Source organism: Notamacropus eugenii, chromosome 7, assembly GCF_028372415.1.
Source record: "Notamacropus eugenii isolate mMacEug1 chromosome 7, mMacEug1.pri_v2, whole genome shotgun sequence".
Classification (NCBI taxonomy): domain Eukaryota; kingdom Metazoa; phylum Chordata; class Mammalia; order Diprotodontia; family Macropodidae; genus Notamacropus; species Notamacropus eugenii.
The window spans coordinates 34841384-34857265 of record NC_092878.1 but is presented as its reverse complement, the minus strand read 5'-3'; the positions used below and the strand labels follow the sequence as shown (position 1 = coordinate 34857265).

Sequence of the window (15882 nt, the reverse complement as noted above, 5' to 3'; positions counted from 1 at the left end):
GAGACTGTCCATGTGAAATGTATCTTACTGGTAATTGCATGTTCACTGTTGTGCAAAGGAATTACCGCACGCTTGAGTTTGCTTTTTAAAATTCTTGCTTTTGTATTCATCTGACTATGTTTTGTGTTGTGTTCATGCCATAGCAATGTCTTTTTGCTAATTGTGTTGTGTATATGCTACTGTTTATGGTTAAGATGTATTTTATATATAGGCTTATTTTTGCAGCTAGCTAGCTTTTCGTTTTTAATTAACCATATTTGTTGCTTTTGATTGACTCGTGTGAGCTATGGATATGCATGTACTTTGGAAATGTGCATGTATTATATCCTGTATGTCATCAGGCGTGTTTCCACTGTCGTCCTCCGAGCTAATGCTCTCTGTAGTGCCCTGGTTACTACATGTACTCTTAATGTGCATTTGTTTATTTCAGTTTCGATAATAATGAAGGTTGGGTACCTGGGACACAAGGAGAATCACTCTTATTGTTTTAAAGGGTCAATGCTTGCATTGTATAATTACAACTTTTGAACTTGTCCCCAGTCAATCTTACCAACGGATTGTAAAAAAATAATTTGGCTCAGGGAAGGAATGTAACCTGAGTCCTAAAGCCCATCAGTATGGGACTCTTTCATCATCCATAGAGATCTGTTTCCCATGCCTGTGTGAGGGGTTGGACAAGCTTGGGGATAGTGGGAGAGGAGAAAGTCAGGTTCTTTTCTCTCTTTGGTTTTGGCAGTGTCTTTGGGCCCTGCATTTACTTCAAGTGCTGTTGGCTTCCAGCTTTGAGAGAGAAGATGAATGAGGCCAATTCCACTTTAGGCTGCTGAAGGGAAAATGATACCCTGGGAGAAACTGACATGAAAGAAACTAACGTCATTGTCCCCATCGTGTCCTTATCCCCATTTGCTGTACTAGAGACTCCAGGGAATTTTCCCTTTGATGATATCTGGGACTCTCTTGGCTGAACTGAGTTGTCTTGCTCCCAGTTGGAGAGCTCTTTCCCTCTATATTATCTAGTATTTTGTTGTTGCTGTTGAGACATTTTTCAGTTGTGTCTGACTCTCCGTGATCCCATTGGTTGTTGGGGCTTTTTTTGGCAAAGTTACCAAAGTGGTTTGCCATTACCTTCTCCAGCTCATTTTACGGATAAGGAAACAGGCAAACAGGGTGAAGTGACTTGCCCAGGGTCACAGAGCTAAGGAATGTCTGAGACCAGAAAATGAGTCTTCCTAACTCCAAGCCAGGCACTTTATTCACTGTGCCATCTGACTGCCCTTACTGTCAAGTATATATTCTACTACATATACTTTCCCTGATTTCTGTTTTGTTGTTGACTTGGATAAATGGGTTTCTTTGCTTTAAAAAAAATGGGTTCTTATATTTTATAAAGGGTCTCAATATTATAAGGGGCATCATGCTATAAATAGAAAGAATGCTAGAGTTGAAGTAGAAATGTGAGGTATTATTATTATAATGAAGGCTGAAACGAAAAAGGACTTTTAGTTAACTTTCAAGTTATCCAGACAATTAAATTTAATTAAATCACTGTCCTGTTGCTCCAAGCATCCAGGTATCAACAGAGGTTTTTATATTTCCTTCTAGTGCTTTACTTCATTCTAATTCCTTCCCTTGCTCCTGAGAAATGCAGGATGCTCCCCTGGTAATGGTTCACTGGTTCCTTTCATTATTTCCTATTTCCCAAAAGAGAGCCCCAGAGATCACTGAAGGGAAACTTCCCTGCAGTCTTCAGTATATCAGCCTGGGTATAAGGACATGACATTAGTTCCCTTTTTTAAAAGTTTATTTATTTATTTTAGTTTTCATCATTCACTTCCATAAGTTTTACATTTTCTCTCTCTCCCTTCTTTAAAATGGCATGCAATCTGATGTAGGCTGTACATATACATTAATATTAGACATATTTTCACATTAGTCATGTTGTATAGAAGAATTAAAATGAATGGGAGAAACCACAAGAAAGAAAAAACAAAACAAACAAAAAAAGAAAATTGTTCTCTTTGTTCTGATTCAGACTCCATAGTTCTTTCTCTGGATGTGGATGGCATTTTCCACCATGAGTCCTTTGGAATTGTTTTTAGGTCCTTGCATTGCTGAGAAGGGCTAAGTCAAAGTCAGTTATCTCACAATGTGACTGTTGCTGTGTACAATGCTCTCCTGGTTCTGCTCACTTCACTCAGCATCAGTTCATATAAGTCTTTTCAGGTTTTTCTGACGTCCTCCTATTCATCATTTCTTATTGTACGATAGTATTCTATTACATTCATATACCACAACTTGTTCAGCCATTCCCCTGTTTATGGGCATCCCCTCAATTTCTAGTTCTTGGCTACCACAAAGAAAGCTGCTATAAATATTTTTGTACATGTGGGTCCTTTTCCCATTTTGATGATATGTTTGGGATACAGCCCTAGAAACAGTATTGCTGAGTCAAAGGGTATGCAGTTTAATAGCCCTTTGGGCATAGTTCCAAATTGCTCTCCAGAATGGTTGGATCAGCTCACAACTCTACCAACAATGAATTAGTGTTCCCACTCTCCCACATCTCCAGTTTTTATCGTTGTTAGTTCCTTTCATGTTAGTTTCTTCCAGAGTATTATTTTCTCTCTAAGAAATCTGAAGTGGGATTGGCATCATCTATCTTCTCTCTCAAAGTTGGAAGCCAGAAACAACTGCAGAACCCAAAGGAAAAACACTTCTCTCACCTGCTCCCACTGACTGGGTCCCCTACCTGCCCCCCAAAAAGGATCATGCTTTAGATTTTACCTGATTTTTGTTTCATGTTATTAGCAGATTATTTCCAACAAAGACTCAAGTGGAAATATGAACATTAATGTTACTGAAGGCTGACTAAAGGCCCTAAAGGACCACACTGCCATTGACCATTTTATTTTTTTCCCTACAGTCTTTTTGTGAGAATCTTAGGAGGAGGAAGTTTAATTGAGCCTCAGTGTCTAGGCCAAAGGACCACCTGATAGATGAGGCTACTCTAAAACACAGTGTAGGATCTAAGTCCTTCCAAATAAGGTCCAAGATATACTATATTCATAGCTTCTTTATGATCAATTCCAAAGGACTGGGCCTTGGGTCAGGAAGACTTGAGTTCAGATTTGGCCTTAAACATTTCTAGTTATATAACTCCAAGTAAGTTACTCAACCTCTGTTTGCCATAGTTTCTTCAACTATAAAATCAGGATAATAATAGCCCCTGCTTTCCAGAGTTGTTATGAAGATCAAATGTGATAATATTTATAAGGCATTTAGAATAGTTTTTGGTTTTTTTCAGTCATTCCAACTCTTCGTGACCCCATTTGGGATTTCCTTGGGAAAGTTACTAGAGTGGTTTGCCACTTCCTTCTCCAGCTCATTTTACCAATGAGGAAACAGAGACCAGCAGGGTTAAGTGACTTGCCCAGGGTCACACAGCTAATAAATGTGAGACCAGATTTGGACTCAGGAAGATGAGTCTTCCTGACTCAAGACCTGGGACTCTAACCACTGTGCCACCTAACTGCCTACTTAGCACAGTCTGGCACTTAATTAAATACTTAACAAATGCTTGGTTGCTTCTCTCTTTGTCAAGATTGTACTGACAATATTCCCATATTCCAGATGAGAAAGTCAAGACCTGAAGTTAGCATATAACTTCTAGTTAGGACCATAGCTGATGGCCTCTTGCTGAAGTCCCTTTCACTCTGGGACTTCTTTTCTAAAGAGGAAGGGCATCAGGTGACATTTAATACTTCAGAGAATTTTCAAGCCTTCCAATGGATGGATAGATAGATATAGCATTTATTAAGTGCTTACTATGTGCCAAGCAATATACTAAGTGCTGGGGATTTAAATAACAAGCAAAAAAGACCATCCCTACTCCCAGGGAGCTTACATTCCAATGGGAGAACATATAAAATGGCAGCTAGAAAGTGTATGTGTTGGAGAACTATGAAGTTACCTGAAAAGGCACTAAGACTTCTGGGAGGAGTTAGAAAAGTTTAAAGTCTGGAGAAGAGCCAGGAGTGAAGTGAGTGTGGCCTGGGAACCTCACAAAATGGTGGTCTGAGCCAAAGACTCACCAATCAGAGGACAGGGCCACAGGGCAAAGGCTGATGAGAAGAAGGTGGAAAAGTCCACAGAGTCAGGAGTAGAGCCAGGAGTATGTTTCAAATGTCCTTGGTATCTCTGATGAGAAATTGCATTTCCTGCAAATTGAAATGATTCTGAGGTACTACCTCACATCTATCAGAGTGGTTAACGTGACAGACAAGGAAAATGATAAATACTGGAGGGTATGTGAAAAAATAGGGACACTAATGTACTGTTGGTGGAGTAGCGAACTTGTCCAGCCATTCTGGAGAACAATTTGATACTGTGCCCAAAGGGCTATAAAATCACATATATCTTTTGAACCAGCAATACCACTACTAGGTCGGTATCCCAAAGAAATCAAAGAAAATATATGCATATATGCAAAAATAGCTGTTCTTTTTTGTGGTGGAAAAGAATTAGAAATTATGGGGATGCCTATCAATTGGGGAATGGCTGAACAAATTATTGCATATGATTGCCATAGAGAACTTTTGTGCTATAAGAAATGATGAAGAGGATTGTTTCAGAAAAACCTGGGAAGACTTACATGAACTGATGCAAAGTGAAGTGGGCAGAATCAGAAGAACACTGTACACAGTAACCACAATATGGTAAAATAATAAACTGTGAAAGATTTAGCTACTCTGATCAGTATGATGGGATCCATGTCAGTTCTAAAGGACTCTTAATGAGAAATTCTATCCACCTTCAGATAGAATTGATGAGCTCTGAGTGTAAACTGAAGCATGGTTTTTTTTTGCACTTTTATTTTTTTTGCCTCATGGCTAATATGGAAATGTGTTTTGCATGGGTTCACACCTACAGTTGGTATCCTATCTGCCTTCTCAGTGGGTGGGGGAAGTGCTGAAGTCAGGGAAAGAATTTGGAACTCAAAATATTCAAAAAAACTCAAAAATTATTATGAGAAAAATGACAACTTCCAGTTTAAAAAACTGCATTTCCTACTCAACAGAGACAGAAGAAGGTAGTGACTGATGGATGATAAATTCCCAAGTTTACATAAAATTGTAAGATTACAGCTCTGAAAGAGAATTTAAAGGTGACCTAGTCCAAACCCCTGATTTTACAATTGAGGAGTGTCTGATCTAAAATGATGAAGTGATTTACCCAAGTGATAAGTAACAGACCGGATTTAAATTCAGCTCCTCTAACTCCTAACCTAGTATTCCCTCCTTTGGAACCTAATGCACATCACCAGAGAGGCCTCATCCAGGAGTGTTTATCAATATTGAAGCCACTTCTGGGGCTGTCCTGAGAACAGCTAGAGAGTGATGATGACAAGCTTTGTTTTTAATGATTTAATTGATTCTCATAAGTATTTTTTTTAATTCATGAAGTTTAATGCTTGTCACTAACCTTAATATTTGTCATGAAATTTTGGGTATAATTATCTTTTTCTGTTTTATTTTTGCTTATTTTTTCACATTTTAAAAAATTCTTAACTTTAGCATCAACTAACATATTTCAACATACACAGAGTAGAAAGAGAGGATTCTACATGAGGTTGTACATCTGTTATGTACAGCTTGCTTTTCTCTTTATATGACAAATTTACCATGTTACTTTCAAGTCTGCCCATCTTGCTTGTGATTCCTTCTGGCTTTCCTTCTGTTCTCTTCTGTGCATTTCAAAAAAAAATTCTATTTCTGTCTTCTATTTTTTTGGGGGGAGGGAACAACTCCATCCCTAGTTCCCCTCTTTCTGCCTTCCCCCCTCCCAAACTGAAGAAAGAAAAACAAAACATTGGTAACAAAGATGCATAGTCAAGCAAAACAAATTCCAAATTTTCAGTATCCAAAAATGTAGCTTTCACTCTCTACTTTGAATTTCTGCTTCTCTGTCTGGAGGTAGATAGCATGCTTCATCATAAATCCTATGGAATTATGGTTGGCCACTGGAGCCCCAATGTCTTTCAAAATTGTTTGTCTTCACAATATTAGTTTTCTTATACAAACCGTTCTCCTGGTTCTGCTCACTTCCCTCTGTTTCAGTTCATACAAGTCTTCCCAAGTTTCTCTGAAATAGTATTCCACCACATTGATGTATCATAATTTGTTTTCCCTCCTAATTCTTTGACACCATAAAAAAACACTATAAATACTTTTGTATGTATCAATCCTTTCCCCTCTTTGTTTGACTTCTTCAAAGTATAGAACCGGTAGGGATATTTCTAGATCAAAAGGTATGGACAATTTAATAACTTTTAGAGCATGGTTCCAAATTGCTTTCCAGAAAGGGCTAGACCAGTTTACAGCTCCACCAAAAATGTGTATAAATGTTTTTGTACTTATTTGTACTCTTTGGACCTCTTGTTGAGCCTGTAGTATGGAAGTCAGGCTCAGCACTGGAGACTCCCTGGCAATGATATCTGCTTCTTACATCCCAGTGGGGAATCACAGACTGCTAGAGCCAAGGCAGGAGGGAGGAGAGCAATTGGGCATGTCACGTTTTAGTGTCTTGGGGTTGGAGGAGGGATAAGCACCCACACATCTTTACTGATCTAGATGCTTTGGAGAACATTGAATACTAACCCTTCTGAGGACTTTTCTCTGTTTGACTTTTAGGAGTATGTGTTCCAGCAACAACTACAACCCTTTGGCCATGACCTAGGGGTAGCATGGACCCCAGACTCCAAGTCCCCAGAAACGAAATGGGACTGAGAAAGATAGAATATCTTGTAACTCCTTGAAGGGCAAAGTCATCTTTGGTCCAGAAGATGGGGAATATTTCAGCAGGCAATTCCTCTAGCAACTGTACCATCGACCATAGCATTCACCAGACTCTGGCTCCAGTGATATATGTTTTGGTGTTGGTGGTGGGCTTCCCAGCCAATTGCCTCTCTCTCTACTATGGCTATCTGCAGGTCAAGGCCAAGAATGAATTAGGAGTCTACCTCTGCAACCTGACTGTGGCTGACCTCCTCTACATCTGCTCCCTGCCCTTCTGGCTCCAGTATTTTCTGCACCATGACAACTGGCTCCATGGAGACCTGTCCTGTAAGATCTGTGGCATTCTCCTCTATGAGAACATTTACATCAGCGTGGGCTTTCTCTGCTGCATTTCCATTGACAGATACCTGGCAGTGGCTCATCCTTTCCGCTTCCACCAATTCCGCACTGTGAAGGCTGCCGCTGGGGTCAGTGCGGTGATCTGGGTCAAGGAGCTCCTGACTGGTGTCATTTTCTTCCTCCCTAATGAGGTCATGGAGGATGAGGACAAACATCGGGTCTGCTTTGAGCATTATCCCATCCAGTCATGGCAGCGGAAGATCAATTATTACCGGTTCTCAGTGGGTTTCCTCTTTCCTATTTGCCTGCTCTTCTTCTCCTACTGGGGCATCCTACGGGCTGTGCGGAGAAGCCACGGCACTCAGAAGAACAGAAAAGACCAAATCCAGAGACTAGTACTGAGTACCATGATTATCTTCCTGGCCTGCTTTCTACCCTACCACATCCTGCTGCTCGTGCGCAGCCTATGGGAAGATAACTGTGAGTTCGCCAAGGGGATCTTCAATACTTACCACTTCTCCCTTCTCCTGACCAGTTTCAACTGTGTGGCTGACCCGGTGCTATACTGTTTTGTGAGTGAGAATACCCATAGGGACTTGGCTAGGTTGCGCAGTTCTTGCTTTGGCTTCCTGACCTGCTCTGGGAAGAAGGGATCAAAGGAGTCCTACCAACTGAGCAGCCCAGAGGCCTCTGGGAAAAATGAAACCCGGAGGGAGGATCCCGAGCTGCTAACTAAACTCCACCCTCCCTGCCAGGTCTCTTCCTCTCCTGGAATGGGAGGGACTAGCCAGGAATGTTAGACCAGGACAAGTCATTCAGCCTAGAGGCACCAGTGATATGATCTGTGGACTGGAGCTGTCTTCTCTCCAAATGGGCCATTGGCTTCAGTTCTAACACCTGTATCACCTACAGTCTCTCTGCCTAGATAAAGCCTGAAAATTGAGTGAAAATGAGCCGGGGACAAATGTTGCAGCTCTGCCAGGTTCTCCTACCCCTGACCTCCACTCTCTGATTACTCTAGGAAAACCTATTCATACACACATGCTGAATGTGTGAATAAACTCCAGGAGATTCCCAGAGGGCTGAGATGCCAACGGCACATCCAGGCGATGCTCCACAAAGCTCAGGCTGTGACTGGCTCTCCATCTTGTCTGGGAAGGGGAACATGAATTATAGCCTGTAAGATGTTTTCAAAGAAAAAGGAACTGGGTTACAAGTATATACTGAAAAGGGAACTATGGATTGAGGGTGGAGGCTGCTATGAGAAAAAGGAGTGTAAGGGAGATATGGAAACAAGTTTTATGAGAAGGTATGTGTGTATTTCCAAGTAGCCCTACCTGACCAGCCTGCCCACAGTCTGAATATCCCATATTATCTGCTCCTTTGGGTTAATGTATTGGCGTTTCAAATTAAAATGCACCTTTCTTATTTGAGGCAAAGGGAGATATGAAAAGCTATTATCATCCATTAACTCTACTAGTTCACCTAAAAGAATGAGGACTTTGTGATGGGAATGAGTAGGGACAGTTTAAGGAATGAGGACATTATCATGAGAAAGAGGTGATCCAGATATCTTGTGGGGAGTAGGAAGCTGTTGGATATCAGGGTACATAAAAAGGCATCTGAGTTGGGAGGGCAAGGAGACCAGGAGAAAGGATTTAAAAGCACCAAACATAAACTTCTCCTAGTTGGAATTTTTATCAAGGTCCTTGAGTTGTTGGCAAGTTAATACCAGGTGACCCTTAGAGTGAATGCCCAGGCCTTTCGGAAAGGCTGAAAGGTGGGAGTGGGCCACATGTACCACCCTCATTCTCTTTACTTCTCAGAGAGTATTAAGTGTTCTAGTATTCAAAGGGCCATCCTCAGGAATAGAGACTATCTTTGTTCTGCTTAGATCCAGAGGGGAGAATTAGGAACAAGAGGTAAATGTTACATGGAAGCAGATTTTATTTCAACGTAAGGGGAAATTTCCCAACAATTAGTGTTGTCCAAAAGGAGAACAGGGTTCCTGAAATGGTAGTGAGTGCGCTTCAGTGGAGATGTTCAGACGTAGCTGGACGACCCTGTTAGGGGTGTTGCAGAGGGCAGGTATGGCCTCTGAGCTCCCTTCCTTCTCTTAGAGTTTGTGAAATCCGGGGCAGAGCCAAGATGGCGAAGTAGAAAGACGCACATACACACAGCTCTGAACCCACAAACCACAGAACGTCTAGAGGGGACCAACCCAGGGAGAATTCTGCACCCAGAGACCACGGAATATTGGAGCGAGGGAGATTTCTGTTCCAGAGAGACCTCCAAACCTCTCGCGGGGGGTCCTTCGCGCCGTGGACTGGGCGCCGGGACGGGGAGCAGAAGGCAGCCCTGCCGCAGCAGCGACACCATGAGGAAAAGATCCGAGCAGGCTACGGGGACGGGATCTCCAGCGGCCACGCGGGTCCCTGCACCCATGGAGGGACCTGCAAACCTCTCGCAAAAGGTCCGTCGCGCTGCAGACGCGGAGCCCAGCCCAGACCTGCGGCGGCGGCCGCAGCCGCGGCTCCAAGAGGTACAGATCCGAGAAGGCTCCAGAGACGGGATCTCCAGCGGCGGCACAAGCCCCCCCACCAACAGGTGACTGACGGGGGTAGGTGAGAGAGTCTCTTTGGCGGGTTGAGAGGGGAGTGGGGTGCCCCCATGGCTCGGGCCCCCCCAGGAGATAGAAGCTGAGAGGCGGCTGCAGACAGGGGCTCCCCAAGCGGGCGGGAGCCTGGATCCATTGTGGAAGGTCTGTGCATAAACCCCCAGAGGGAACTGAGCCAGAGAGGCGGCCCTGCCCCTGACCACCTGAACTTAATTCTCACACTGAATAGCAGCCCTGCCCCCGCCAAAAATCCTAAGGCGGGAAGCAGCATTTGAATCTCAGTTCCCAAACGCTGGCTGGGAGGACCAGGAGGCGAGGAGGGTGTGAGGAGAACATTCAGAGGTCAGGTCACTGGCTGGGGAGAATGCCCAGAAAAGGGAAAAGAGATAAAACTATTGAAGGGTACTTTCTTGGAGAACAGACACTTCCTCCCTTCCTTTCTGATGGGGAGGAACAATGCTTGCCATCAGGCAAAGACACAGAAATCGAGGATTCTGTGTCCCAGCCCACCCAATGGGCTCGGGCCATGGAAGAGCTCAAGAGGAATTTTGAAAATCAAGTTAGAGAGGTGGAGGAAAGACTGGGAAGAGAAATGAGAGGGATGAGGGAGAAGCATGAAAAGCAGATCAGCTCCCTGCTAAAGGAGAACCAAAAAAATCTTGAAGAAATTGGCACCTTGAGAACTAGCCTAACTCAGTTGGCAAGGGAGGTGCAAGGGGCCAATGAGGAGAAGAATGCTTTCAAAAGCAGAATTAGCCAAATGGAAAAGGAGATTCAAAAGCTCACTGAAGAAAATAGATCTTTCAAAACTGGAATGGTACAGATGGACGCTAAGGACTTTATGAGAAAGACAGATATCACAGAACATAGCGTGCAGATTCGAAAAATGGAAGATAATGTGAAATATCTTATTGGAAAAACAACTGACCTGGAAAATAGAATCAGGAGAGACAATGTAAAAATTCTGGGACTACCTGAAAACCATGATCAAAAGAAGAGCCTAGACATCATCTTCCATGAAATTATCAAGGAGTTTGTGAAATCCCAGCCCACGTTTTTCAGTCTTTCAATTCTCTTGTTTCTGAATTCAGGTGCCTCCCTCAATGGAGATTTCAGATTAAGTTTTATTAAGCTCCAAGTAGAAAAGCAAGGATTACAGTCAGAATGTGTCAGCTATGGGTTCTCTCAAGGCAAACCACCATAAATCCCCTACTTCCATCCACCCAAAGGCAGTAAGGTGGGGAAGATAGAGGCATGTTTACAATTAGGATGCCAGTGTCCTCCTTGACAGCCAAGCCCCTGGAGAAGGGGAACTGCAGAGAGGCAGGGCCCGATCTGAGTTGGTGGTCTTGGAACTGCTGTCCTGTGTCCAAAGAAAGTCCATAATGGAGGCTATTAGAGGAAAGAGCTGAGGAAGGCCCTTGCTTGGTTGGTTTAGTACTTTACCTCACATGGTACCCTCGGTTCTATGCCTGGATCTGTCTCCAGCTTTGTGACATTAGATGAGTCCCTCAGTTCTCTGGAATTGATTTCCCTCCTCTCAGTGCCATGATTCTATCTCTCCTTGTCCAATGGGATGAGTTGGTGCCTTATTTGAATCAAATTTTAAATGACCACTCCAGTCATCTAGCAATTCTGAAACCTCCATTGGCAGGAGGAAAGAGGATAGAAGAAGGAAAAGGTTCCTTGTGCTAGCTAGAACTTTCTTTTCCTTCATTTCAGTCATCACTTGGCATTTTGGCCTCTGCCTCTCCCCTTGTCTTTATACCATGTAGAGCTGCCCATTAATGGGCAAATAGTTACCCTTCTCCCCTACCTTATCCCCTCCCCTATCCTAACCCTTTGGATGCTGTTTGCTCTCTGTTATTAGTGCACTTTCCACTGGGGCACAGCCCCTGAGCATTCAATCCCTTTGGTCTGGATGATTGCCTCCTTTCCATGCCCAGAAAACCTCCAGGACTAAGCTCACACCAAACTTCCTTTGCTTATTGACTCCTCCTACCTTCCTGGGGGTGGCCCACAAATTCAATTTAACAGACATTTGCTAAGTACTTACCCTCTGTGGAACCCTGTGGCAGGCCCTGGGGATCGTCCAAAGATTATATAAAATGAGGTCCTGGATCTCATGGATCTATGTAGATATATAGATAACTATGATACACAGTAATACATGAGAGTAATCACTAATAATTGATTGCCCTAGTCACCTTGGGCAAGTCACCTTGCTTACCCCACTGGTCCTCAACTGTAAAATGAAGGGACTGGAATGAGTGGCCCCTGAAGTCCCAGTCAACCACAGATCTAGGAGTCTTTGTAAGGTTCCTCACCCTCTAGCATCCAATGAATCTATGATGAGTCTGCAGCATTAGACAGATGCAAACCTAGGGCTATGTGAGGTGGGGGTGGAGGGAGTGTTTCATATCTACAGTGAAAGATTATTACTGACTGGAGGAAACCAGGAAGACTTCTAGGGAGGTGTCATGTCAGCTGCCCTTTCAGGGCTAGGCGGTGATCAGCAGACAACATTGTTCCTTTGTTTTCTATGTACAAGATTTGTGCCAAAGTTTCTCTCTGGCTCTCACTGATCCCACCCTTCTTCACGTCTAAAAAGTGTTTGTTGTTAGTCCTTTGTTCTCGAAGAGGACCGATGACATCGAGAGGTTTCTGTCACAGGGACGTCATGAGAGCCATCTTGGCGTAGTGGATAAAGAGCCAACCCAGGTTCAAGTCGTCTCTGACAAGTATGTGTGACTTTATGCAAGTCGCTTAACTTCTTACAGCCTAGGTAACTCTCTAAGACTATAAGTTACAGGGCAGCATTGGTCATGTGGGTCAGACATTCACTATACCCATGAAATCACTGGAACCTCCCCCCACCAGAAAAAGAATTGTTCTCTCACTTAATGCTCCTTCTACCAATAAGTCATAACCTCTGTGATTTAGTAGATTTTCATTTGTTGCAGTGGCAAAACAAACAAACAAGGTCCTCTGGATGAGGATCCCCTTTGAACATTACGATACTGGTACCCAGAGAATAGATAGTCTAATGCCACCCCCATCCTTAATGACTTTGCAGCCTGGTAAGGCTACCAGAGCTTGAGGTATTGGAGTGCGACTTTAATGGAAACTGATCTCCTTCCTTCTTTTTAAAAGACACATAATGAACTCCTCTGGGGCATCTGTGTCATAGTCCTCAATTCCAAAAGTCATCATTTTGACCCTATAATGTACTTAGTGTAAAAACTAAAAATGGAGAAAGGGCTGCATTTTGGGGTAGGAGGAGATATATTTCTATATCTTTTTCCAATTATAATTTTCCTTCCAATCCCTCTCCTTTTTTTTTTCAGGGAATTTATAATCATGACATGAATGATTACTCCATTAAGAAAATGAAGCACATGCCAAAACACTTTAATAATTGGCATTTGCATAGCACTTTAACATTTGCAGAATGCTTTCCATCCATTATCTCATTTGATACTCACTGCAGCTTTGTGAGGGAGGTACTGTTTGTACAATTCTTGTTGGCATTCAGTTGTTTCAGTCATGTCTGACTCTTTTTGACCCCAGTCAGGGTTTTCTTGGCAGAGATACTGCAGTGGTTTGCCATTTCTTTCTTCAACTCATTTTACAGATGAGGAAACTGAGGCAAGCAGAGTGAAGTGATTTGCCAAGTTCACACAGCAAATGAGTGTCTGAGGCCAGATTTGAAGTCAGGAAGATGAGTCTTCCTGACCCCAGGTCCAGAGTTCTATCCACAATGCCACCTAGCTTCCTCTTTGTACAATTGTCCACATTTTATAGGTTAGGAAAATGACCCTCCTAGAGTTCATGTGATATGCTCAAGGTGACATAGCTAGGAAGTAACAGAGATAGAGGAGTGATGTCATGCAGCGATTCGAGAACTAGACTCAGAAGAAGGAAATTCCACCTCTGACTCTTCTTGGTTGTGTGACCCTGGGCAGGCCACTTAACCAGTCAGTGCCCCAACCAACCTCGAGGACTGTAGATTTCAGAGAAGGAGCTGATCTGCTTTAGTCAGGCCTCACAGGGAGCTCCCGACAGCAATGAAATCACAAATCGAGGTTAACAAAAATAGTGGGGATTCAGGATTTGAACCCAGGGCTTCTTTACTCCAGCAGTTCTCAAAATGTGTTCTAGGGAGCCTTGGGGATCCCAGAGACCATTTCAGGGAATCTGTGAGGTTAAAATTATTTTTCGTAATAACACTAAGGTGTCTTAATTGGTCACTTTAGGGTCCTGAGATGAAAATTTAAGAATCCCTGCCATGGTAATAGGTTTTGCATAATTGAACATATATAACCAATATTAAATTGCTTACTGCCCCAGGAGGGTGAAGGTGAGGGAAGGAGAGAGAAAATGGGGGGCTCACATTTTTTAAAAAATGAATGTTAAAAAGTATCCATGCCCTATGCTGTCTTTTCTGATTCCTCATAGGGACCTTCTTGCTCACTGAGAAATTCAGATGCCCTAGATTTGGAACGGGAGCCCAGAAAGCAGCTCTTCTCTACACCCAGATGTCTGGCTCATCTCAAAAACTCATAGGGCAGTGTTAATACAACTGAGAGAGAGCATGGTCACGGGAGTAGGACCGCCTGGGTCCATATCCTGCATTTGATGTTTATTTCCTGAGAGAGCCATTTAGCATTCAGGGACCTCAGCTTCCTCATCTGTAAAATAAGAGAGAATTTACTGGGTGGGTTCTGAGGTTATTTCCAGTTTTGGTCTATGATTATTCCACCCCACCCCCACCCTTTCCCACCCTTCATCTACCAAGCTGGCTTCTGGTAAAGCAAAACCTAGAGAGGAGATTTGACCAAAATGTGCTCTGAGTGATTTGTGTGTCTAGGGGTTGGGGTGGAGTGGAGCTGCCCTCCTACCTAGTGCCCAAATGCAGCATATGATCTCTCAGTTCTTGTTAGGCTTATGACTTTGCACAGACTGTCAGCCCCCAATCCCACCCCCAACCCCTAACATACTTGTAGAACTGGACCTTTGAGAAGGGAAGGACCACAAATCATACTCCACCTGGAATATGCCCACCTTTACATCTTACTCTTAGAAGCCAAAGCTTCTTTAAGGCCCACCACAGATGCAACTAACTCCAACAAGCCTTTCCTGGTCCCCTCACACACTCTGCCCCTCAATAGCCCAAGTATTAGTCATTTCTCCCTTCTGAAATTACTGCGTATATGCTTATCTGTTTACATGTTGTACCTACCAGTAGACCACAGGGTCTCTGAGGGAAGGAATTTTGTCTTTGTGTCCCCAGGGCCTACCCCAGTGCCTTGCACACAGTAGGGAGTTAATAAATACATGTCAAATTGAATTGAATGGGAGGGGTACTATTCTCACACCCTCACCCTTCCTCTGCAGGGAATTTTTCTAGGACCATAGAACTGTTGGAACCCTTGCCTTCTAAAAGGTTTTGTTTTTTTTTTAAATATCATTTTTTGTTTTGAAATTGGTTTGTTTTTTTATTTTGGTCTTACCATCAGGAACAGATTGTGCAGAACTGAAGTGTATGTCCTGTTTACTGCTGAGAATTGTATTTTTGTATAGTTTCTCTTTTATACCAAATATGCATGTATTGTACTATGTATTTGGCTTGAAGATGCTTGCAAATAAACAAGTAAAATGAAGGCTTGCTTTGCTGTTATTTGTATATTTGCCTTATTGTGCATGCTAAACTAAACAGTTATTTATCTTTGTGTCTCCCTCCCCCTGCACCTGGTACAATGCAGTGCACCCTTAATAATGTTGGTTGAACAAATGTGTATAATCTGGGATAACTGGACTTCAGTCTCCATGTACCTAATTTATAGAATGTGATTCATATATGATCAGGGTTTCATAGATGGCTGTTCTAATGGAATGTAAGATCCTTGGAAGCTTTGTCTTTGCTGGGCACAGAGTAGATGCTTAATAAACACTTGCTAAATCATTTATTGATTGATCTTCCTAAAGCTCCAGTCTGACCACCCCACTCCATTCAGTCAACTGCAGTGACTCCCTATCATCTCCAGCATCAAATATAAAATCCTCTTTCTGATGCCCCAAACCCTTTGTCACCCGACAACCTCCTACCTTTCCGGTCTTTTTATATCTTCT

The 15882-nt window shown here is 43.0% G+C and overlaps 1 protein-coding gene across 5 annotated transcripts in view; it reads left to right on the top strand.

The window, feature by feature from the left end:
* Nucleotides 1-15413, top strand: part of GPR68 (G protein-coupled receptor 68) — a 50691-nt gene extending 35278 nt beyond the window's left edge. For all 5 annotated transcript variants that reach the window (XM_072624551.1, XM_072624548.1, XM_072624550.1 and 2 more), the window contains one exon: nucleotides 6690-15413. In XM_072624551.1, the coding sequence (XP_072480652.1) occupies nucleotides 6842-7933 (1092 nt within the window). In that variant the 5' untranslated portion in view covers nucleotides 6690-6841 and the 3' untranslated portion in view covers nucleotides 7934-15413. The remainder of the gene's footprint in view (nucleotides 1-6689) is intronic.
* The last annotated feature ends 469 nt before the right edge of the window (nucleotides 15414-15882 follow it).